Source organism: Salmo trutta, chromosome 36 (assembly GCF_901001165.1).
Source record: "Salmo trutta chromosome 36, fSalTru1.1, whole genome shotgun sequence".
Classification (NCBI taxonomy): domain Eukaryota; kingdom Metazoa; phylum Chordata; class Actinopteri; order Salmoniformes; family Salmonidae; genus Salmo; species Salmo trutta.
In genome coordinates, this window is record NC_042992.1 from 27251235 (window position 1) to 27276791 (window position 25557).

General features: G+C 44.8%; 3 protein-coding genes across 7 annotated transcripts in view; 2 read left to right on the forward strand and 1 right to left on the reverse strand.

Annotated features, from left to right (window-relative positions):
• Positions 1 to 171: 171 nt before the first annotated feature.
• On the forward strand, positions 172 to 15718 carry LOC115175753 (cleavage and polyadenylation specificity factor subunit 1-like). Of its 4 annotated transcripts, none has more exons than XM_029735232.1 (35): positions 172 to 302; positions 749 to 909; positions 1064 to 1091; positions 1372 to 1505; positions 1704 to 1784; positions 1900 to 2048; positions 2282 to 2428; positions 2622 to 2761; positions 2866 to 2976; positions 3218 to 3311; positions 3960 to 4047; positions 4751 to 4903; positions 5572 to 5623; positions 5946 to 6040; positions 6147 to 6221; positions 6402 to 6482; positions 6756 to 6989; positions 7192 to 7333; positions 7496 to 7674; positions 7787 to 7929; positions 8112 to 8301; positions 8610 to 8816; positions 8947 to 9036; positions 9175 to 9330; positions 9496 to 9856; positions 9970 to 10054; positions 10201 to 10342; positions 10558 to 10710; positions 10979 to 11155; positions 14237 to 14303; positions 14416 to 14463; positions 14598 to 14753; positions 14971 to 15100; positions 15265 to 15403; positions 15526 to 15718. In XM_029735232.1, exons 2-35 carry the CDS (start codon positions 766 to 768, stop codon positions 15571 to 15573), a joined length of 4419 nt encoding a protein of 1472 aa, XP_029591092.1. In that variant the 5' UTR covers positions 172 to 302; positions 749 to 765; the 3' UTR covers positions 15574 to 15718. The 4 variants fall into 4 exon arrangements, with proteins under 4 accessions (XP_029591092.1, XP_029591095.1, XP_029591094.1 ...); XM_029735234.1 differs by having other exon boundaries at positions 220 to 302; positions 765 to 909; XM_029735233.1 differs by lacking the exon at positions 172 to 302 and adding an exon at positions 321 to 528.
• A 109-nt stretch (positions 15719 to 15827) lies between these two features.
• On the reverse strand, positions 15828 to 23388 carry LOC115175757 (uncharacterized aarF domain-containing protein kinase 5). The gene is made up of 15 exons (XM_029735239.1): positions 23169 to 23388; positions 22249 to 22334; positions 21896 to 22045; positions 21728 to 21803; positions 21217 to 21417; positions 20862 to 21002; positions 20574 to 20687; positions 20296 to 20427; positions 19939 to 20022; positions 19772 to 19853; positions 19512 to 19590; positions 19240 to 19331; positions 18879 to 19131; positions 18134 to 18250; positions 15828 to 16691 (listed from the first exon to the last, which is right to left on the reverse strand). The coding sequence occupies exons 1-15, from the start codon at positions 23190 to 23192 to the stop codon at positions 16589 to 16591; spliced, it is 1734 nt and encodes a 577-aa protein (XP_029591099.1). The 5' UTR covers positions 23193 to 23388; the 3' UTR covers positions 15828 to 16588.
• An 839-nt stretch (positions 23389 to 24227) lies between these two features.
• Positions 24228 to 25557, forward strand: part of LOC115175756 (RNA polymerase II subunit A C-terminal domain phosphatase) — a 112045-nt gene continuing 110715 nt past the window's right edge. For both annotated transcript variants that reach the window (XM_029735237.1, XM_029735238.1), the window contains exon 1: positions 24228 to 24724. In XM_029735237.1, coding sequence (XP_029591097.1) covers positions 24423 to 24724 — 302 coding nt within the window. In that variant the 5' untranslated portion in view covers positions 24228 to 24422. The remainder of the gene's footprint in view (positions 24725 to 25557) is intronic.

Consider the following 25557-nt stretch of genomic DNA (forward strand, 5'->3'; position numbering starts at 1 on the left):
TTATTTCTTTTTGTTTACACACAACTGCAACAAGGGTGAGATTGGAGTCGTACACACATTCTTTCAATGAAGATAGGAACTGTTATTGCGTGGTTGCTTTTTCTTGACGAATTCAGTTTAGCTGCGCATTTGGGTCGAATGGCAGCCTGGGAAATGTTTGAATGAAAATAATTTCAGCCTTTAATAAATGTATAGCTACAGTCATTGCTTAACCACACTATTTTTGTGAACTGAATTATGCTGTAATAAAAGTGAGAAAGGCAAGACCCAAACTGGAAACTATCGTAGCTTGTTCGTAATAGGTAGGTTTATGTGATAAATCTGAACACCTGCTTGAAGCACGTTAGCAAGCAAGCTATCCAGCTAACCGACGCTAGTGGACCATTGGCAAGTGAGCCAAACGGCTATGCCAACTAGCTAGCTAACGTTATTTTAAAACTCTAGCTAGCTACCCAACTAAATAGAAAAAGAATATAGCCAGTATTCTCCCAAATAAGGTAACGTTTGCTTCGTCCCGCAACGAGCCAGGCAAGTAACGTTCGCAGAGAGGCGAGCCACTGTGCTAGCTAGCTTGCTAACAATCAACCCTGGATTGTATTTAAGCCTGACACCAATATGTTTAGCTAACTTTGATATTTTTTTCTAACTAAGTAGTACTGGTGCAATATCCTTAGACGTGTCTTCTAATATAATGCGTATTCAGATTCATATGTAGCTATTAACTCTGCTGTAACGTTAATGTGCTTAGGGTGTGCTGCTTGCAGGATGTATGCCGTGTACCGCCAAGCCCACTCCCCCACCGCCATCGAGTTTTCTGTCTACTGCAACTTCATCTCCAACGAGGAGAAGAACCTGGTCGTCGCTGGAACATCTCAGCTTTACGTCTACAGGATCATTCACGATGTGGAGGTAAAGTAGCTTTTAGCCGTGGTCGTCTTTCGTTCCTCAATCACTGATCAAAATTACAGTCAGATAAAGAAATTGTAGCTACCGGTCGTGGGGAGTGTTTTTTTCCTTCATGACATCCAGTTTATTTATTTACATCTTTGTCTTCATATTTCAGAATGCTTCAAAGACAGACAAATCACCAGGTATGTCCAAAACTGCCTTGCAATCTAGCAACGTTTTGGTCAATGAGCAGCTAATCCCAGACCTGGGGCAAAAGCACTATACTGTTGGAACATTGGCAACATTGTGGGAGGCAACCTGTCAGTCTAGACTCTAGAGAGACTAGTGAACCACACTGTATGCTATTATTATGTTGTCAGCCTTCCTCAGACATGCACTTGCCAACATTAGTCTCTGACAAACTGTCTCTGACATCTGATTTCTTCTTTGACATAGTCTTGATCTTTTCCTTGTCCTCTGCAGATGTCAAGAGTCGTAAGGAGAAGCTTGAGCAGGTGGCTTGTTTCTCCCTGTTCGGTAACGTCATGTCCATGGCCTCTGTTCAGCTGGTAGGAGCCAACAGAGATGCTCTCCTGCTCAGCTTCAAAGATGCTAAGGTACCTGAGTCTAGATTGATTGTTTTGCTAATCTTAAACTCACAGCTTTCATTTTCCAGGTTTCTTTAGCCTACTTATTCTTTACATTTCAATGTTATCAATTACCATGTGGCAGTAGCTATGTAGTAGGTGCAAGCAACCTGTCCTAGAAAATGTCTCTGACTGCTGTTTACAGTGTCCTGGTTTTGTTTACTCCAGCTGTCAGTGGTGGAGTATGATCCAGGAACACATGATCTGAAGACTCTCTCCCTTCACTTCTTTGAGGAGCCAGAGCTGAGGGTAAGAGGAAATGAACTGTGCTTGAAAAACATTCAAAGACATAATCTGCAAATTACTATTAAGATGAGCATATATGAAAAGGTTGTATCTTATTCCATAATTTTTCTGTCTCCAGGATGGGTTTGTCCAGAACCTGCACATCCCCATGGTCCGTGTGGACCCAGAGAACCGCTGTGCTGTGATGCTGGTGTATGGCACCCAGCTGGTGGTGCTGCCATTCAGAAAGGACACGCTTACTGATGAACAGGAGGGAGTAGTGGAAGGGTATGTAGGCATATTTCATTTCGTCATTTGATTTATTTAGTTAGGATAGACCACTCGGTAACATTTGCCACTGTTTTTCCAGAGAGTCCTAAAATCATAGCACCTCGTAGTGATATTTAGGATACCCATAGAATGCGCTCTTGAGTTGTAGTAACTGTTCTTTGAGGAGTTTTGCATTTGATGATTTCTTATCAGTCATCTTGACTCATGTTTTATTTTACCACTGATTTAAGGCCCAAGTCCAGCTTTCTTCCCAGCTACATCATCGATGTCCGTGAGCTGGATGAGAAGCTTCTGAACATTGTTGATATGAAGTTCCTCCACGGTTACTATGAACCCACACTGCTCATCCTGTATGAGCCCAACCAGACATGGCCTGGGTCAGTACACCACAACGGCACCTGTCCTCCTCTCTGTTCCGTCTGTCTGTCTGAGACCACCCCCATAAACAAAAGTCTGCTGACGAGTTAACGTGAAGAAGGCTAGGAACTTAGCCATGTCTTGTTCAAACCTGTTTATTACTGGTAATATTGTGGTGTGCAGCTCTAGTCTGACCATGTCCTCCTCCTCCAGGCGTGTAGCAGTGAGACAGGACACCTGCAGTATCGTAGCCATCTCTCTCAACATCATGCAGAAGGTTCACCCTGTCATCTGGTCCCTCAGCAACCTGCCCTTTGACTGCACACAGGTCATGGCTGTGCCCAAGCCCATTGGTAATCACTCACTCCATTTTTGGGTTCTTATATTCTGAGTTGCATATGAAGAGACTTGTATGATCAGTTTCTAGATCATATGACTGGTGGTGTGGTGTTTCTAGGTGGTGTGGTGGTGTTTGCTGTCAACTCCCTTTTATACCTCAACCAGAGTGTTCCTCCATATGGAGTGTCACTCAACACACAGACCACTGGGACCACCGCCTTCCCCCTGCGTAAGTACTGACTGAGGACAATAGTACACCTACATCAGTGTTCTCAAGCTCACTCTGCATATGGAAAAGAAAGCCATTCAGTCTATTTAATATTCTTAAGACATTTATACCATGCCTAGGAAAGTAATTTAACTCTTACACTGCAATATACCTGCAGATATAAATCTTTATAACATGTTGTAAGCATGTAAAAGCCTTTATTATGTATTCTAATAAGGTTGATAAATCGTTGGTGTTTCAGGTATACAGGAGGAGGTGAAGATCACACTAGATTGTTCACAGTCCACCTTCATCGGCTCTGATAAGATGGTCATCTCTCTAAAGGGAGGAGAGATGTGAGTAGAGCCCACAACAGTTGTGAAGGAATAGAGCCCGTAACAGTTGTGATGGAATTTATTAGCTATGTATGCTGAACAAAAAAATTAACGCAACATGCAACAATTTCTATGGTTTTACTGAGTTGCAGTTCATATAAGGAAATTAGTCAATTAAAATAAATAAATTAGGCCCTATTGTGTTGTGTGACGCAACTGCACATTTTAGTGGTGTTTTATTGTCCCCAGCACAAGGTGCACCTGTGTAATGATCATGCTGTTTAATCAGCTTCTTGATATGCCACACCTGTAAGGTGGATGAATTCTCTTGGCGAAGGAGAAATGTTCACTAACAGAGATGAAAACACATTTGTGCACAATTTGAGGGAAATAATCTTTTTGTGCATATGGAACATTTCTGGGATCTTTTATTTCAGTTCGTGAAACATGGCACCAACACTTTACATGTTGCGTTTTTTATATTTTTGTTCAGTGTATATTTATTAGCCATAACTGCTTTATTAGACCGTGTTAAAGCTATTTTTTGTGCCCTCAAATTTGTGTGGCATAGTAGCAATAACGGCATTGTGTAGCAACAGCTAGAATGGCATTGTATTTTTTCATAGCCTTGTAAGAGTCATGCTTTGACTGCCTGTCCTCTCTCCTCAGCTATGTGTTGACCCTGATCACTGATGGCATGAGAAGTGTCCGGGCCTTCCACTTTGACAAGGCTGCTGCCAGCGTCCTCACCACATGTGTAAGTAGGATACAGCAAGCTGGGAAGAGAGAGAGAGTTGTTGGCATAGAAGGGGTGGTATATACACACACAGACTCACTTATGTGTGAAGAATGCAGTGCAGTGATATTCTCAGTCTGCTGCCAATGGTTGGCCAAGAGAGAACTGGTCATGGAGGAGCTGTGGAAGCATAGAGGTTCCCCACCTCTCACCCCTGTCTCTTCTCCTCCTCCTCACCCCTGTCTCTTCTCCTCCTCCTCACCCCTGTCTCTTCTCCTCCTCCTCACCCCTGTCTCTTCTCCTCCTCCTCCTCACCCCTGTCTCTTCTCCTCCTCCTCCTCACCCCCGTCTCTCCTCCTCCTCCTCACCCCCGTCTCTTCTCCTCCTCCTCCTCACCCCCGTCTCTTCTCCTCCTCACCCCCGTCTCTTCTCCTCCTCACCCCCGTCTCTTCTCCTCCTCACCCCCGTCTCTTCTCCTCCTCACCCCCGTCTCTTCTCCTCCTCCTCACCCCCGTCTCTTCTCCTCCTCCTCCTCACCCCCGTCTCTTCTCCTCCTCCTCCTCACCCCCGTCTCTTCTCCTCCTCCTCCTCACCCCCGTCTCTTCTCCTCCTCCTCCTCACCCCCGTCTCTTCTCCTCCTCCTCCTCACCCCCGTCTCTTCTCCTCCTCCTCCTCACCCCCGTCTCTTCTCCTCCTCCTCCTCACCCCCGTCTCTTCTCCCTAGATGATGACCATGGAGCCTGGGTATCTGTTCCTGGGGTCCCGGCTGGGAAACAGCCTCTTGCTGAAATACACAGAGAAGTACCAGGAGAATCCAGAGAAACCACCAGCGGAGGAGGACAAAGGGAAGGAAGAGGAGACCGATGAGGAGAAGCAGGTGAATTGGTTTGATTTTAGTTCCTATGTAGATATTCTCCTCAGTCTGGTCCCTGTGGCATATTGCTGTGAGTGATTCTGTCAAAAATGTAAAGATTTTATAGATTTTAGTCAAGGCAAAGTTGATCAAATTGAGCTTCAAAATGTAGTCAGTTGTAAATGTCACCAAAAGAGGATGTTTCAAAAACAAGTAGCGGTCGCTGCCCCTCTTCTGTGCTCGTGTTCCACATATAAACAGATTTTTAGCACTTCAACTGCTGTTGTGACTGGTCTTTGACTAGCAGATGTGGAAATATGCCACTTAATATGTGATGATGTCGCATATTATCGTTCACCCCTGAAAAAATAAGATGTTTTATTGTCACACACACTGGATAGGTGCAGTGAAATTTTGTTTTACAGGGTCAGCTATAGTAGTACGGTGCCCCTAGAGCAAATTAGGGTTAAGTGCTTTGCTCAAGGGCACATCGACAGATAAAATAAAAAAATCCGGCACAGGTGTTCGAGACAGTGTCCTTTCAGTTGCTGGTCCAACGATCTAACCGCTAGGCTACCTACCGGCACAGTGTCCATTTTGTCTACATAAATGCTAAATGAGTTGCTGATACACATTTCTATGTCTGTATTCTGATATAAATTGCAGAATTAACTTGAATTTGATCATTCCAGGAGGAACCTCCCAGTAAAAAGAAGAGAATTGATTCCTCTACCAACTTGACAGGTATTGTATTTTATTTATTTAACTAGGCAAGTCAGTTAAGAACAAATTCTTATTTGCAATGACGGCCTAGGAACAGTGGGGTTAACTGCCTTGTTCAGGGGCAGAACGACAGATTTTTACCTTGTCAGCTCGGGGATTCAATCTAGCAACCTTTCGGTTACTGGCCCAACGCTCTAACCACTAGGCTATGTATTACAATGTCTTGGTTGTGTCTTGCATATTAGCCTTTACATATGTATGGAACTAACTGAGGTGATATGGTCACCTGTAAAACGTTTTTATATTTATAAATAACGTGTTTCCTCCCATGTTCTCTGTCCAGCTGGTAAGAACCAACTGCCTGATGAGGTGGATGAAATTGAGGTGTACGGGAGCGAAGTGGCGTCTGGCACTCAGTTGGCCACCTACTCCTTTGAGGTAGGACCCCTTGTTACCCCAGTAGAAGCTTCATCAGTTCATTATTCATATTCTAGTCTTGGTTATTGCAGACTTTACAATATGGTTTTCCTGTATTTGCTTCCAGGTGTGTGACAGCATATTGAACATCGGACCATGTGCTGGTGCGTCCATGGGGGAGCCAGCCTTCCTCTCTGAAGAGGTACTTTTCATTCGCAAAAGAGGTTTCTAACCTCCAGTCATGATGTCCATCATGGTTGTGTTGTATTTGTGAAAGCACTGATTTAATATCCAATACCTGTACCAAGTTATTTTCTCAAGCTGTTGCTATGCTAACAGTAAGACGCACTAAGCCCTGTCTCTGGTGTTTCTGTGTCCACAGTTCCAGACCAACCCAGAACCTGACCTGGAGATAGTGGTGTGTTCTGGCTTTGGGAAGAACGGGGGTCTGTCCGTGCTTCAGGTAAAAACTCTCCTCAACCGGTCTCTGTATTTCTGTGCATGTGTGTGGCTGCACTGTGCTAAGACCTGTGGTGGCGAGGCCCATCTACCTCAGGTTCAGTGACGGTGCTACAGAGAAAGACCACTGATTGTTTGTGGCGCGTTAGAAGTAGCTGCCGGAAAACAATGTGAAGAGCTGCTATTTTCAGAGTCAGCTATGAGAGTTGATGATCCAGTTTTTCCCTCTTGCCATTGTTCTGCGACTATTGATGACTGTTTTGTGTGGCCCTTCCAGAGGAGCATCCGTCCCCAGGTGGTCACCACCTTTGAGCTGCCAGGTTGCCATGACATGTGGACTGTCATCTCCAATGAGATGAAGGAGAAAGGCAAGAAGAAAGACAAGCCTCCGGCAACGGAGGAAGAGGGTGAGACCCCTGAGGAGGCGGAGGAGAAGCCGGAGCCTGCGCCAGTGGAGGGCGACAAGAAAAAACATGGCTTCCTGATTCTCAGTAGAGAGGACTCCACCATGGTACACCCACACCTGCCACCTCATCTCTACACAGTACACACTGCACCCCGAGACACACTCTGCTCTACACAGCAGTCTGAAAGGGAGCTTTTTCCTCCCCTACGGAGCTCCAGCATCTTTAGATTGAGTCTGTAATGTTAATTAAGAGTAATGATTGAGGTCTATTGAAGGTAACTGGAACCCCTCCTGTGTGGTTCTCTAGATCCTGCAGACGGGCCAGGAGATCATGGAGCTGGACACCAGTGGTTTCGCCACCCAGGGGCCCACTGTGTTCGCTGGGAACATCGGAGACAACAAATATATCATCCAGGTCTCCCCCATGGGCATACGGCTACTGGAAGGAGGTAGAGAGATCTGTCCATCTTTCAATAAAATAAGAAACTAATCCCTAATACTCTGTGTCCCTACCGCTCACTTGTACTCTTTCACTGACTGGAAAGTACTTTGTGACAACTGTTGCTGTAAAAATGGTTTCAGAAATGCATTTGATTGATTGTTCTTTCCAGTGACCCAGCTGCACTTCATCCCGGTGGACCTCGGTTCTCCCATAGTGCAGTGCTCCGTAGCGGACCCCTATGTGGTCATCATGACGGCAGACGGAGTGGTCACCATGTTCGTCCTGAAGACCGACTCCTACATGGGCAAGACCCACCGCCTGGCCCTGCAGAAACCACAGATAGCTGCTGTGAGTCACGGTCATATCCTGTACTGTACTACTAAGCCAGGCAGTATTACAACCCGATGGATAAGTGAAAAATCAGATTCTCAGACCGGTGACTCTCTGTCTCCCCGTGCAGCAACCCCGAGGGATTACTCTGTGTACGTTCCGTGACGTCAGCGGGATGTTTACCACAGAGAACAAGCAGACCTGTCACACCAAGGATCAAGACACCATGTTCAAGAGCCAATCAGAGACTGAGACCATCATACAGGATCTCAGGTAAGAGCCAATCATATGTCTTTGAATAAAGTAGATTGTTTTGAACTGAAGAATGAAAGATACGCCAGCTGTCCCCATGTACACTACGTTTTTGGGCTGCACCTTGTTTCTTTAGACAGTGGAAGCACTGTCTCACCTCAGAGTTTATTAGTACAGCTCTCTCTTCCATGTCTCCTCTTTAGTAACACGGTGGATGATGAGGAGGAGATGTTATATGGAGACTGTAACCCAGCAGGAATCACCCCCACCAAGGACGAGTCCCACCCCGGCTACCGCCCCTCTGGGGCCCTGGGTGGGGGGTCCGAGGGGAGGTCGGGACGAGCTGAACCTACACACTGGTGCATGATGGTCCGCGAGAACGGTGTCATGGAGGTTAGGATCAATGTCTCTATTTTATCAGCACAATTTTAATATTTGTTGTATCAATACACTTTTTGTATTGTATCATAATCATTTAGTTGACTTAATTTACATGGCTGTTACAATTCTAATACTGTTTAATGCCAACATTTATACTATGGTGCCATTTAGAGGTTGGATAAAAGCCTGAGGACTTTAAACTTATGTTCAGAAATTCACAAGAACTCAGTGGCCATAGCAACGAGTGTCACCACAACCGACAGGTGAACATTTTCTACAGGACAGAGCTAATAGTAAAACAACATCCTCCTGTTGTCTAGATCTACCAGCTACCTGACTGGAGACTGGTGTTCCTGGTCAAGAACTTCCCTGTTGGCCAGAGAGTGTTGGTTGACAGCTCCGCCGGCCAATCAGCAGCCCAGGGGGAGGGGAAAAAGGAGGAAGTGACACGACAGGGAGAGATCCCATTGGTCAAAGAAGTGGCCCTGGTGTCACTCGGCAACAACCACTGCAGACCCTACCTCCTGGTGAGTTTTCAGTACAGGTATTATAGTAGAATGACAACACCAGAATATGTAGCAGTGGTACTTCATTGATCTCAATTTGGGAAATTGCTTTAGATAGATCTAAGGTTTTATGTTGCGTTTCTTTCCTCAGGTCCATGTTGAACAGGAGCTTCTGATCTATGAAGCATTCCCATATGACCAGCAGCAGGCTCAGAGCAACCTGAAGGTCCGCTTCAAGAAGGTAAGAAGAGCAAGGCCATTGGACAAGCAAAGTTTAGTCAACTTTTTAGGACTAATCTGTGTCTAGGAAACCAGTCTTAAAATGTCCATTCAACACTGATCATTTATGTCTTCCAACTGTTCTCCTGTCTCGTCTCAGATGCCCCACAACATCAACTTCCGGGAGAAGAAGTCGAAGGTGAAGAAAGATAAGAAGGCTGAAGGACAGGCTGGTCCCAGCGAGGAGGGGCCAGTGGTGGTCAAAGGTCGTGTGGCCAGGTTCAGATACTTTGAGGACATCTCCGGTTACTCTGGGGTAAGAGGTTCTCTTCCTACAGGACTATATCTACATCATGGGTAAAGATACTCAGGTTCCCTGCCGGATACATCTTGAAGGAGAGGCACTGCTGTCCACACAGACTTTATATATCTATACTGTAGTTCTGTGGGTTCTCATGATGTTTTCTTGTTTGTGTGTCAGGTGTTCATCTGTGGCCCCTCCCCTCACTGGATGCTGGTGACATCACGGGGGGCGTTGAGGCTCCACCCCATGACAATCGACGGACCAATCGACTCCTTCTCCCCCTTCCACAACATCAACTGCCCCAAAGGTTTCCTCTACTTCAACAAGCAGGGCGAGCTGAGGATCAGTGTTCTACCCACGTACCTGTCGTATGACGCCCCCTGGCCAGTCAGGAAGATTCCTCTGAGGTGCACCGTTCACTATGTGTCCTACCATGTGGAGTCCAAGGTGTATGCAGTGTGCACCAGCGTGAAGGACCCCTGCACTCGCATCCCCAGAATGACCGGAGAGGAGAAGGAGTTTGAGACCATAGACAGAGGTGGGACCAGTATATGCATTAGTCTCCATGATGTGCACATCACTTTCTCATTGGTTTAATACTTCGCTCATTCTTCCGCCATTCAAATTCCTTTGTGTTGTGTGTCTCTTCAGACGAGCGCTACATTCCTCCTCAGCAGGAGAATTTCTCCATTCAGCTCATATCTCCTGTCAGCTGGGAGGCCATCCCTAACACACGGTAACAACTGTAGCTACTGCAGCGTGGCCTCTAACATGAGGGATGTTCATTATAGAGCTGATGCATATGGCTATCTTTTATATTTAAGCATCTAGGGCGTATTAGTGGGTGTCTGTTCTGACCTCCCTCTCTCTGATATTGGTCAGGATTGACCTGGAGGAGTGGGAACATGTGACGTGTATGAAGACAGTGGCGTTGAGGAGTCAGGAGACGGTGTCTGGGCTGAAGGGATACATAGCTGCTGGGACTTGTCTCATGCAGGGGGAGGAGGTCACCTGTAGGGGCCGGGTGAGTCACCAACACTACTCTGACTGCAGACTAGAGCCAGGAATAGCTTTTGGGCCCTAGTTATGTGCTGTAAGTTGTAGTCTAAAGTAGGGTCAAGAGTTTGTCCTAGTCGGGAAACTCAGGACCTATTACGGAGTCCGACAGACAGATGATGCTTTTTGAAATCATAATGTTGATTTTAGTGTGGACTTATTTCTCTCTCTACTGTTGTCCAGATCCTGATCCTGGATGTGATTGAGGTGGTCCCGGAACCTGGTCAGCCCCTGACGAAGAACAAATTCAAGGTTCTGTATGAGAAGGAGCAGAAGGGACCGGTCACAGCTCTGTGTCACTGCAGCGGATACCTAGTCTCTGCCATCGGACAGAAGGTGACAGACCCATCTCTGACTATACCGCTACAGATATCCCAATCTAGATGTATTTCCCACCCACCTCTCAATATAATTCTGTTCCGATTAACATTGTTTTCATTGTGTGGCCAACATGTTGCACTCGAGTGTATTTTTTATATTAAATTAGCCATTTATTATAAGAACTGGTCAGAAAGCCCTTTTTAAGGATCACAATCTCTCCTGTAACCCTGAGACAAAGTCCTGGTTGTGATCGATGCATCTGTCTATTCTTCTCTCTGTCTAGATCTTTCTGTGGAGCCTGAAGGACAATGACCTGACAGGCATGGCCTTCATCGACACCCAGCTTTACATCCACCAGATGTTTAGCATCAAGAACTTTATCGTGGCAGCTGACGTCATGAAGAGCATCTCTCTGCTCAGATACCAGCCTGAGAGTAAGACTCTTTCGCTAATTAGCAGGGTAAGACAGCAAGGCTACAGGACTACTTAAGTAGTAACACAGGGGAGATGTCAAACCAACTCAAAGTATTGTGTTTAAGTGGCACGTGATTTAGCATCTTCTGACTCTCTGATCATTCTCTGAGTGGTTTTGTTCTATGTTAGTTTGTTGTTTATGGTTTTAACTGTTCATCCATGAACAGAAACCTCATCGGGGATGTAAGAAAGCACTGTGAGAAAGCACTGAAAGAAAGCATTGTTCCCCTGTGGGATCCCAGCATTTTTTGTGTGTTGAGTTTATCTTCTAGAGAGCAGTGCTGTGCTGGAGGGGATGATTAAATGATCAGGGCCGTTCTTCATGCCAGTGTTCTGAGTCTTAAGGGACTCTTCTCTTAATGCAGGGTTCCTCATTAGGCTAAATTCGGCCCGTGGGTGATTTGATTTGCCCTCCCCCAAGTGTGGAGTTGGTCCCCCCCTTTGCTGCTCCACTCTTCTGGGAAGGCTTTCCACTAGATGTTGGAACAATGTTGTGGGGATTTGCTTCCATTCAGCCACAAGAGCATTAGTGAGGTCGGGCACTGATGCTGGGCGATTAGGCCTGGCTCGCAGTCGGCGTTTCAATTCATCCCAAAGTTGTTCGATGGGGTTAAGGCCAGTGGTTCTTTCACACTGATCTCAACAAGCCATTTCTGTATAGATCTCGCTTTGTGCACAGGGGCATTGTCATGCTGAAACAGGAAAGGGCCTTCCCCAAACTGTTGCCACAAAGTTGGAAGCACAGAATCACCTAGAATGTCATTGTATGCTGTAGCGTTAAGATTTCCCTTCACTGGAACTAAGAGGCCTAGGCCGAACCATGAAAAACCCCAGACCATTTAACCAAACTTAGAGTTGGCACTATGCATTTGGGCAGGTAGCCTTCTCCTGGATTCCGCCAAACCAGAATTCGTCTGTCGGACTGTCAGATGGTGAAATGTGATTCAACACTACAGAGACTGCGTTTCCACTGCTCCAGAGTCCCATGGCGACGAGCTTTACGCTACTCCAGCCGACCCTTGGCATTGCGTATTGTGATCTTAGGCTTGTGTGCGGCTGCTCGGCCATGAAAACCCATTTCATGAAGCTCCCGATGAACAGTTCTTGTGCTGATGTTTTTTCCAGAGGCAGTTTGGAACTCTGTTGTGAGTGTTGCAACCAAGGACAGGCGATTTTTACGTGCTGCATACTTCAGCACTCGCCGGTCCCATTCTATGAGCTTGTGTGGCCTACCACTTTGTAGCTGAGCCGTTGTTGCTTCTCAACGTTTCCACTTCACAATAACAGCACTTACAGTTGACCGGGCAGCTCCAGCAGGGAAGAAATGTAATGAACTGACTTGTTGGAAAGGTGACATCCTATGACGGTGCCACATTGAAAGTCAGTGAGCTCTTCAGTAAGGCCGTTCTACTGCCAATGTTCGTCTTTGGAGATTGCATGGCGGCATGCTCGATTTGATGCAACGGGTGTGGCTGAAATAGCCAAATCCACTCATTGAAAGGGTGTCCTTTTTTTGTGTGTATGCATACATGCATACATACATATATGTATACAGTTGAAGTCGGATGTTTACATACACCTTAGCCAAATACATTTAAACGCAGTTTCACAATTTCTGACATTTAATCAAAGTAAAAATTCCCTGTCTTAGGTCAGTTAGGATCACCACTTAATTTTAAGAATGTCAGAATAATAGTAGAGTGATTTATTTCAGCTTTTATTTCTTTCATCACATTCCCAGTGGGTCAGAAGTTTACATACACTCAATTAGTATTTGGTAGCATTGCCTTTAAATTGTTTAACTTGGGTCTTACGTTTCGGGTAGCCTTCCACATGCTTCCATAATAAATTGGGTGAATTTTGGCCCATTCCGCCTGACAGAGCCTCCTTGCTCGCACACACTTTTTCTATAGGATTGAGGTCAGGGCTTTGTGGTGGCCACTCCAATACCTTGACTTTGTTGTCCTTAAGCTATTTTGCCACAACTATGGAGGTATGCTTGGTGTCATTGTCCATTTGAAAGACCCATTTGCGACCAAGTTTTAATTTCCTGACTGATGTCTTGAGATGTTGCTTCAATCTATCCACATAATTTTCCTGCCTCATGCTGCCATCTATTTTGTGAAGTGCACCAGTCCCTCCTGCAGCAAAACACCCCCACAACATGATTCTGCCACCCCCGTGCTTCACGGTTGGGATGGTGTTCTTCGGCTTGCAAGCCTCCCCCTTTTTCCTCCAAACATAACCATGGTCATTATGGCCAAACAGTTCTATTTTTGTTTCATCAGACCAGAGGACATTTCTCCAAAAAGTACGATCTTTGTACCCATGTGCATTTGCAAACCGTAGTCTGGCTTTTTTTTATGGTGGTTTTGGAGCAGTGGCTTCTTCCTTGAGCAGCCTTTCAGGTTATGTCGATATAGGACTCGTTTTACTGTGGATAGATACTTTTGTACCTGTTTCCTCCAGCATCTTCACAAGGTCCTTTGCTGTTGTTCTGGGATTGATTTGCACTTTTCGCACAAAAGTACGTTCATCTCTAGGAGACAAAATGTGTCTCCTTCCTGAGCGGTATGACGGCTGCGTGGTCCCATGGTGTTTATACTTGCGTGCTATTGTTTGTACAGATGAATGTGGTACCTCCAGGCATTTGGAGCATCTTAATGTAACTAGCATCTTAATGTATGTGTGTGTGTATGTATGTATGTATGTATATATATATATATATATATATATATATAAAATTAATTAATTAATTGCACATTTTTGTTCTTGGAAAGACTGTAAAATCACCAGGATATGAGCTCAGTGATTTTAATTTAGGAAATCTTTTTCCAAGTATTCTTACTTATAAAGAGGCATATCTGATCATATCCCAAGGTTAGAAATGATTCTGTCTTTGTCAAATATGTTCTGTTTTGGATTCTTGTGGTCAATTTAATGTACAAATGATTTAACTACTGTATGTTCTGGCCCCCGACCATCGCTCAAGGAAAAATCAGCCCATGGCTGAATGTAATTTGGGACCCCTGTCTTAATGGTTTTGTTTCTGTGTTTGGTTCCCCAGGACGCCAAGCCTCTGGAGGTCTACAGTGTAGAGTTTATGGTGGATAACAACCAGCTGGGATTCTTGGGTAAGGTTTATATAACTTTGGTAGTTAGCCTGGTAGTGTTATCCTGGTTAACTCTTTGGATGGAGCCTATATATGCCTAGACCTCTCAAAGTAAACTTATTTTCTGTTTCAGTGTCCGACCGAGATCAGAACATATCGGTGTACATGTATCTGCCTGAAGGTAAGTGATAACGTAAACGGGGTAATACTGTCCCACAAACATCACAATATCAAATAAAGGCCGAGGTCATGTGTGATGACAAATTGCAGCTCCGTGTCATGATCACTGAACTGGTACTTTGCGTCCTGCTGTAGCTAAGGAGAGTTTCGGGGGCATGCGTCTGCTGAGGAGGGCAGACTTCAACGTGGGAGCTCATGTCAACGCCTTCTGGAGGATGCCCTGTCGAGGGGCACTGGACACAGCCACCAAGAAGACCCTGGCCTGGGACAACAAGCACATCACATGGTTTGGTAGGACACAATTTTGACTTTGAGATTTTGTATTGACCGATACAGGGTAGAAGAAGCTGTGAAGGGTTGTCTGTTGAAAATCTTGCTTCAGTAGGCCTGATCAAATGCTCCTCTTGGTATAATGTTCTCAGAAGGATGAACATGATATTGTCAGTAGCTAAAAAAAATTGTATTTAGAGGAGCTTTAGCAGTAATTTCTCTTCTTCCCTCCCTACAGCCACTCTGGATGGCGGCATCGGGCTGCTGCTGCCCATGCAGGAGAAGACCTACCGCAGATTGCTGATGTTGCAGAATGCTCTCACCACCATGCTGCCACACCACGCAGGGTTAAACCCCAAGGCATTCAGGTAACTTACCACAAAGGTCACTGATAACTGTTGTGGTTATCATTCTCCCCATGCCTCTAAAGCAGGCAACACTTAAATACTTTAAGCTTTCGATTGGCTTTTTTTTTTAATTTAAAGCTGACACTTTGGATAGTTTTAGTCTGTTTTTGGATCTTGTCCTCCAGGATGCTGCATGCTGACCGGCGGCAGCTCCAGAACGCGGTGCGGAACATTCTGGATGGAGAGCTGCTCAACAAGTACCTGTACCTCAGCACCATGGAGCGCAGTGAGCTGGCCAAGAAGATTGGCACCACCTCTGATATAGTGAGTATTATTAGTTCTCTACAAAACTAGCATCTTAATGTATCGTCCCCATCTTAATCATTTGTGGTCCAAATCACTATTAGTTATGAGATGTTTGAATTAAGTATTTCTTTCCGTTTCAGATCTTGGATGATCTCCTTGAGGTTGACAGGGTGACTGCTCATTTCTGAGAGCAGCATCTTTGACTACGTGTGAGACCCAGGATCTTCCATCTGTTTTATATGAAATGGCTTTTTGGAATCTATGTTCTGTATGGAAACTTATGCGTTGAATCAATTTTGTAAGTAAACTTTATTAAAAAAAAAGTGGATTGAACATTGCCTTTATAATCAGCTTGGTCTTTTAGGTTCAAATAATTTGAGATCTACACCTGTAACATGTATATCTATCATGGACATCAATGCATTATTTACAAGAGAAAGAATTCCAAGGGGAGGCGGGCATTTTATTTAAAGTAGAATACAATTTTAAAAGGTATTTCTTCAGCAGCATTAGCAGTTAGCATTTTATACATTAGGTGGGTGCTTGAGTGAGAACCAAATATTTCCTAAAAAGGGATGAACATTTGACTTGACCAAACTACATGCTTGCAGTAAAAGTAATCTCAGCATCTATAAACCCTATTATCCAGGTAATGCAACAAGAAAAAATCTGGAATGTTCTGTGACTAAACATGTGCTATTAATAAGATTTGATATAAATCTGAAAAGGCTGACACTCATTCTAGTCAGATTGCTCCTTCATAAATCTTTATGGCAACAGCAAGAATCTTGGCTAAAAGGAATCACTTCAGGCTTTTTACCTACACATACTGCAATCATTCATCCCCAGTGAACAAGGTCAAATAAACGGTTCACATAATCATTAAAGTATGTTAATGTCATGCCAGTTGACATTCCTTGGATGCATTGAGACAGCGCTCCTCAATACCATGACTCCTGGCGAGTCAAGTCTTTGGCTTGGAGCTGTATTTGGTGCTTTTTCCCTGACTAAGACGAGTCATATCTTTAAAGTCTACACATCCTGCCAAAGCAGATTTGACATGTACTCTAGATGTGTCAAATGCATAGCACCATTGTAGCAGCCCAACTGACAACTATCATATTAAACTACTTAGTTATCTTCCTGTCAAACGGGTTGCATTTCTTGAGCTTCAATCAGGAGTCAGTCTCAGGTATGCAGCCTTTACTTCAGGTATTGGTAGACTTCCTCATCCAGAGATATGAGGTTAAAGTAAGACAACAGGGATAGCAGGTATCGTGTCAGACGCATCGTCGCCATTTCTGACCTGGGAAGATAATGATTTTAATTAATGTTTTAGGCAATCTTGTAGGAACAAAAAATGCTGATGTATTTTGGGTAATGTCTGGAGCAAGACCTACCCAGTTGGGTCTACTCCTATACATGCAGTGGCCAGCTTATTAGGTACAGAAAATGGTTTGCTCCTACAGACAGACGTGGCCGTGGCTTGCTATATAAAAGCAGGCATCCAGTTACTGTTTGAACGTTAAGAGTGGGCAAAACGAGTGACCGAGTGTGGTATGATCAGTGCCAGGGATACCGGTTCCAGCATCTCCGAACAAAATCAGTCCTCGGGACCCTAAGGGCTGCATGTTTTTGTCCCAACACTACACAGCTGATTCAAATGATCAAAGCTTGATTATTTGAAATCAGCTGTGTAGTGCTAGGGCAAAAACCAAATCGTGCAGCCCCCCTGGAGTCCTGAGGACCGAGTACAGGGAAACCTTGGTCTAGCTAGGGTTTACAGAGAACGGTGCGACAAACAAAACATCCAGTCAGTGGCAGTTCTGTGGGCAAAAAACTGCTTGAGAGGTCGAAGGAGAGTGGCAAGAATTGTGCACGCTAACAAGCAGGTAAATAACAGCGGTGTGCAGAAAGGCATCTCTGAACACACAACTCATTGGTCCTTGTCACAATGCAGCAGAGGACCTCACCAGGTTCCACTCCTATCAGCTACAAACAAGTAGCGGCTCCAGTGGGCACGCCATCACCAACACTGGACACTTGAGGAGTGGAAAAACATCCTGGTCCGATGAATCCCGATTCCTGTTGCGTCATGCTGATGGCAGAGTCAGGATTTGGCGTAAGCAGCATGAGTCCATGGCCCAATCCTACCTGGTGTCAACGGTACAGGCTGGTGGGGAATGTTTTCCTGGCACACGTTAGGTCCTTTGATACCAATTGAGCAATGTTTTCATGCCCCTGAAGAATCCAGGGAGATCTGGAGGCAAAGCGGGGTGAGACCTAGGAGACGTGTTGACACTTGCGCTCTTAGATACAGTGCGGGTAGGCTAGTCTACATTATGGATAAATGTGAGAATATTGGGATTTGTCAAACTGCAGTCAAGCATCATGTCATCAGAATAAGACCCTCAATATTTATAGGAAAGGAGCATCAAGATCACTGCACTTTCACCGCCCTGTGATATAAGTTCTCATCTGTAGCCTAATAAACTGCATGCTTTCCCCAGTCGTAGTGAGAAGACCACACCATCACACGCGACTCCAAATTTACTTCCATGTTATATTTGTGCATAAAGGCATTTCTGACATATTAATCTTACCGTCGGCATTCGTAAAATTGTACCGAAACTTCCCGTTTCCATCACAGCTGTCATGATTATGATTTTTTTTATACCGTATGATTTTACTCAAAAACTGGATGGAAATGTGGTTACTGAGTGTATAGTGTTGAGGATGATTCGTTACCTCAGGGCACACTCGAATTTGAGGCTCTCCCAGGAGGTCCACACCCATCGGAACACCCTGAACCTGGGAAGAACTCCCGGCCTCTCTGCCCAGAGCCGCCCCCAGCCTTGCACAGCGCTGGAGACAGGACAACAGGTTAGTAAGTATCTACAACTGCTACTATTTGAAACAGTCGTCTGTTCGCCTCTAAAGCCATGACACAGTATCTGTCTACCGGAGCGCCCAGCCTGGTACTACCTACCTCTTGGCCATGACACAGTATCTGTCCACCGGAGCTCCCAGCCTGATACTACTAACCTCTTGGCCATGACACAGTATCTGTCCACCGGAGCTCCCAGCCTGGTACTACTAACCTCTTGGCCATGACACAGTATCTGTCCACCGGAGCTCCCAGCCTGGTACTACTAACCTCTTGGCCATGACACAGTATCTGTCCACCGGAGCTCCCAGCCTGATACTACTAACCTCTTGGCCATGACACAGTATCTGTCCACCGGAGCTCCCAGCCTGGTACTACTAACCTCTTGGCCATGACACAGTATCTGTCCACCGGAGCTCCCAGCCTGGTACTACTAACCTCTTGGCCATGACACAGTATCTGTCCACCGGAGCTCCCAGCCTGGTACTACTAACCTCTTGGCCATGACACAGTATCTGTCCACCGGAGCTCCCAGCCTGGTACTACTAACCTCTTGGCCATGACACAGTATCTGTCCACCGTAGCTCCCAGCCTGGTACTACTAACCTCTTGGCCATGACACAGTATCTGTCCACCGGAGCTCCTAGTGTGATGTTGATGCTGCGGACCGTGTTGATGTTCCTGAACACCAGCAGCATGGGGCGTGGCATGGACTTAAGAACGGCCATGATGTTGTCAAAGTGATTGACAGCCATGTCCCTCATATAGGATGTCTCTTCACGACTCAGGATGTTGGACAGGCCCAGCTCCCGCATGTTGATTGGCCGCTGCAGCAGCATCTCACAGAAGATGAAGTAGTCTGATTGGATAGGAATCAGGATATTATAAGCATTTTATTAGTCTGTTGTGAGACTGGATTTGTTTAAGGCATAGGACTTCTGTTTGAAATGATTAGTTGTCCTCTCACCTTTGACCCCCAGGCTGTTGGAGTACTTCTTCATAGCAGTGTCGTCTCTCAGGACTATGGACCGCCACAGTTTACACAGCGCTACCCTGTCACTACAGGGTCAAAGGTTAGGTGATAGTATAACATACAATATACATACATACATAGCTGTACAATTAAAAAAAATATTGATTACATTGCAAGGTTGTAGGTTCTAAAGCATATCCACACCACTGAGTTGCTTTGGAGAAAAGTGTCTGCTAAATGGCTTATGATTATAGCTTAAATCTTACATTTCACTGAGGTATTCATACAGACCATGATCCAACAGTACTAGCTCTGCCTTCTTGTCTGGACCTCTTCTCACAAGCACTGTGACATGGTACAGAACATGCACTCAAGGTCACCAAGTCATTTTTAGCAAATATTGTTGAACAGTTAGTTATTTGTTATCAACTCGACTTAACTTTTTATATATCTGGAAAAACCTCTTGGAAACTGCCCTGATACAAGTTAGAGTTCAGCAGAAACTGTAAACAAGCCCCTGACCTACCGTTGCCGGGGTGAGGGTCAGCGTGAATGAAGCCTGTGTAAAATATCTGCTCTGCAAACGTACGGATCAACTTGTCAGCAGTCTGAAAAAACAACGGTTTATATGCTTATCCGAGTACTAATGAGCATAGACAAAGGCTGCTCTACGGTGTCACGATCGGTACTTACATCTCTCAAGCTAAGTCCTTGTCTTTTGATTTCTTCCACATTGTTGATTTTGCAGCCTTCACAGAACTCTGCAGTCAACACTCTCTAAAGGAAAATGGTTTGTTTATTACAGTACAATAATACAAAAGTGGTCAAAAAAGGTATCAAAGGCTGTGTTTAGACAGGCAGCCCAATACTGATATTTTTTTTCTCACTAATTGATCTTTTGACCAATCAGATCAGCTCTGAAAAAGAGTGATGTTAAAAGATCTGTCATTGGTCTAAAGACAGTGGGAGAAAAAAAAGAAAATCTGAAATGAGCTGCCTATTTGAACACAGCCATTGTAATTCACAGCAGTGAATAGATCTGGGTCTCACCTTGCTGGTTTGGTCCCAGTAAACCTTTGGCACGACGACAAATTTGAAGTGTTTCAGTTCCTCTGCACACCTCTCAGAGTTCCTGGCCTCATTCTCAAAGTCCAGCTCCTGAGCCAATGTCCCCTTCAAGTCCTAATATCGTCAGAGAATGCCAACGTTAGGTTAGATTAGGGGACCATGTCTATCTAATCATGCTCTGCGAGATATTATCTGATAAGGTCACACACAAAAAAAATAAGCTTTTTCGACCAAATTAGCAGACAAGTTTAAGCCCTTACTTTGAGGACCCATCTGAAGCCGAAGCTGGGGTGCATGAACTTTATAACGTCCAGTAGGATCTCCAGAGTCCTGATGTCACCGTCAAACCGATCCCTGAGGTCTATGTACTGCACCTGGAGAAGAGAGAGAGGTTAATATTCAGAATAAGGAGTGATATCTAGCCTGGTTTAACCAAAGTGTTCCGTTTGGTTTAATCAGGTTGAGGTGACACCTATTTAAGAGAGCAAATCACACACAGTAAACCATTAACTGTGGCTGAATGTGTTGTACAGTTAACCTGAACCCACTTTGACAGCAACAGGAGTCCCGTCCTGCAGCTCTGCCTTGTGGACCTGAGCCAGACTGGCTGCTGCGATGGGCTCATAGTTAAACTTCTTAAACATCCTGTCTGGAGTAGTGTTGAAGTCCTCTCTGAACAGAGAGTCTACCTGGTAGAACGTGACAGATCATTTCATGTAAGAATGTTTCTCAACACTTTTCATTGTAAATGATAGAATTGCCAGTTCTAGCCTCACATTATGAATGGCCAAGAGGCATTCAAAGCCGTGACAACTATAAGCATGGCTCCCCCATCACTTGCACTACTTATTGCTTCATTAACTACTCGTCAATGTTTGACAAGACAAATACTGCAGGTCTTACCTCCTTGTATCTCCTGTTAAGAGCCTTATCCTCCAGGACATGCAGTGTCTTGACATACTCAGGAGGCAGCAGGTGGTTGAAAGCACACAGTCCCTGTCCAAGTTTAACATATATCCCGCCGTTCTGCACCGCTCCCGCCACCATGCTGTCTGCCGCCCTTTGGTGGCACAATGACATCCCTGCCATGAATGATGAGCTGCTCTGGCAACACAGAGGGGAAGATGGGATTGAACTACCGAGATCGTTTCAGACTCACACCATTGTTTAGCAGACATACACAGACACATAGGTCTGTCACAATTCATAATGGTCACATTCCCCTGCTCAGACGCTGCATGCATCAACCAATGGCTGCGTGCCACGGCATTGACTGTGCTGTCAGGCACCAGATCGCTATAACACATGTGGTTAGCGGATACTTAAAATACCGATCCAGACGTTCTAAGATCTGGCATTCGTCAGCAACACCTGGGCAGAGGAACGCACCCAATATATATTCTGTCAAACTTACCTCGTCCATGCAACGTAACGTCACATTGGAGGTCCACCAATAATCTACTGAGATATAGAGTCCTACATATATAGACCTGTAGGGACAGAGAGAGGGACATGGTTTGAGTAACTCAAAAAAGGAAATTATTCAAAACATTTGACCACATGCAAAAAGGATGAGACCCACCTACAGAAGCGACCGACTCCCTTCACCAAGATCTTCATCTTCCGTCTCTCTCGAGGTTCCGCAAAGGCGTACTGGACCCCCACCACCGCGGGAACACTCACCGCCACGCCCAGAAACATCTTCCTGAACAACCCTCGGCTCTTCCCTGGCCTGACAGGAGAAGACATGGGCATTTCAGCAACAGTGTGTGTACATTTCTTTCGATGTTGTTTTCTGGAAGGTTACAGTGTTTGACTAACTGCATGTATAGTTCTGCTTCCTGCCTAGGTGGTGTACTTGTACATCAAGCTGACAGACACCACAGGAACAGAAGCTTGGCCATCGTCTCAGACAAGATGTAGTTAGTATCGTACCTTTGTGAGCTGAAGGATCTGTACAGTTGTGGATGTGGGTGGGGACATCTTCGCAGCAGGGCCAAATGAGGCCAACACAACCTTAACTACAGAATGACAAAAACACCACAATTAGTGTCACTTTGAAGCATCAACTTAAAACTAATCCACTGTTTTTTCTAGTCACAGTAGACATGCTGGGAAACACCTTCAGCCATAGAAAAGTAGAGAAAAACAAACTGCATGTTACTATGTTAAATTGAATAACATGGAGACTGGTGTTGGGGACTCTGCATCAAGGCCACTCTCCATAGGCCAGAACAGGCTGTTGTTTTCCTTAACCATCTATCACAGGACAAACTGTTTCCAGACTAGTAGATTTATAGATAGAGCCTTTCTATGTCAGGGCACTGACCACGTGCACACACACGATTACTCATTCTACCCTGTTTCCCATGGCATTGAATAAAACACGTGACAACTTATAATTAATGGAGGGTAAACTACAGTCTCAAAATTAGGGACATCACACGAGCTCTTGATCTCGTTTAGAGAGTTTGTACGTCGACCTCTGATTTTAGTATGGACGTTATACATTGCATCAAATGTCCATGCGCATTTCCTGTGAGTTAGAGAGTAACGTTAGTTAATGGAACGAGACCAACCCTTGCTAGTGGGATATGTAAATAAAAGTGTAACGTTAGCAATATACTGTGCAACATTAACATACATAGCGCACACATACATTTAACCTAGTCATTATTGTTTAATGACATTTAATCCATTCACGCATAAACTGTTAAATGTCAGGTGTTGATTTTGAAGGTATGTACAGGCATATTTTAATTTGGTGTAGCTAGTATGTTACTATAGTATAACTAGTTAGCCTAACGTTACCAGGCAAGGAAAAGATAACATTTTTAAAAAACAGTTCAACTCACTGCTTTGAAGGTCTCCCACGCCATGTTCAGCCTATACACTCACTGTGCTCTCTTCTCACTAATATGTAGTTTAAAAAAATTTAATTGTAAAAAAAAAAAAAAAAGTATAGCCTCTATTCGAATGTAACTGTCTCCTCCCGTTTCAGAACATACTTGATTTCCTGAACTGGCTACAAATGATTTAAGGACATATGTGGCACGAAATTGATCACGTGACAAATGGTCCGAACGTGACCGAAGATTCTCCAGTGAAAAGATTCCTCACTTGACTCGCATCAAAATGAATCAACCCAAGCATACTTTAAAATGACTTTTTTTGAGTTTAGATCACAAATGTACAGAACAATGCATGTGTGGTTTGTGGTTGAATCAGAAATGGACGTTGTAAATAAATGATTCATTAATGTGGCTAATTACATAACATGTATCAGAAATGATTCAAGTGTGGAATCTCTGTACAACCTTGTTTACAGTCAGGTTTACGGTATCAGAGTACGGTCTGTGGAATTTAAACAATGTTGTTTTCAATGATAACGGCAAAATACTACTGACTCTGTCTTGACTTGATCATTTGTGATCCTCCTTCCCAGCCTCAGCCATCACATCACTGGCATAGCCCGAATAATATGTATTATAGATAACTGTTTACATTAACATCAATGTAGGAATTACTGTGATCAGCCCCTTATCAGTGTGACTTTAGGTCAGTGGTAGCAACTCTACTAATCAGGAGGAGCTGATGCATGATTTATACGTTACACCATCTTACATCATATCAGGTAGAGCATAGCAAGGGATATCCCCAGAGCTTTGAAGGGGAAGAAAACAGCATGATGATGCATCTTCCATTTGATTTCTTTAGCATCTTGTTTACATGATAATCTCAACTTCGACTTCTCTTTGACATGCTATGCATGAACCTCAAACTGACACGTTTATTTCAGAACATATGGATGACAACTGTTCCAGTGATCAAAGTATTTTAATTGACTTAAAAGTAGAGAGGTCCTCTGTCATCAGAGCCACCGGAAGCTGTCCGACTGTCGTCGCTGAAGTCTTGTGTTTCCTGTTTACTGGCGGGAAGAGTGAAAGAAACTGGACCATCGGTCTGTTTTCAAAACGCACGTTGCTTTTTTTTTTTATATTATTAGCGCAGTTTCAATAATTTCTAATAAACCGAATTCCACGAGATTTGGATACATATAGTTGCTTGACCTGTGCCTACAGTTTAAAGGGATTTGAAGCGCGAAACCGATGGAGGAGCCCGCTGACTCCGTCGGTGGCGGGGCAGCACAGGGCCCCACCGCGCAAGTGACAGAGATCCGCTGGCCAATGGCAGCGCGCCCTATGCGGCTGCTGGAATGGAAAGTCAAACCAGGGTCCCTCGTCAATGTGGACTCGGTGTTGGCGTTATGTGTTCCCATCCCGCTGGAGAAAGAGGCCGGGTCTCAGCCGCCAAAACAGACCAAAAGGCTGCCAGAGAAGAAACTGAAATCGGACCGAGCTGGAGTGGTGAAGGACCTATGTTGTCTACTTGGACAAGTCATATCGCCTGGGTGAGTATGCTAGCTAGCTAACGTTAATTTAGCTCATATTGCCTTTGTCAGCAATGTTTTTATATTGTGCTGTTGTGTGTAGTTTACGGTGTTCGAGAACTAATGATGTTGCTCATAGACCACGTTCGCAGTAGCATTGCTAACTAGCCTAGCTGATAGGTGGTAATGGTAGCTATCTATCCTAACTCAGTGCGTGTGCTGGAGCGCCGATCCCTAGAACAGCTGAAATGATCATGTCAATTGGGCGAGTTCGTTTTGCATGTCCCGGTGCCATAATAGTGCGGGGTTTAATAGTAGACCATTTCGATTGGTCCTTAAGTTAAATATTCAGCACACGCCAAACGAACTTGCCCCATATTGTAGTATGCACATTACATCACCCACATGGTATCGAGTCGTCGAATTTGCACGCTCGAGCACTTTTGGTCCAGCTTTTGACGGAACCAGAACTCAGAAAACTTTGTGCTTCAGAAAGTATTTTGGTGTTATGAGTTTGGGTAACAAGCCAGACCGTCAATTATGTAACTGATAACAACACATTGTGAATATAATAACATGACACCATTCCTGTACTACTGAAAACAGGGGTGGACTTTCACTGGGGACGGGCCACACATTGTGAAATTGCAAACGTGATACAAAACGAGGCAACGGTTTGCTTTAGGACCATGCAGATGCCTTCAGAGCGGTTGGGTAGACTGAGTGTTTACCTGACTGGATAAAAAAACAATCTAAGTGATGCCCCCCCACTTATTAAGTTGCGCCCCTGACTGAAAAGGGCCAAATATTATCTTAGAGCTGAAGAAGACACCCCTTGTTTCTGTTTTTAAAGT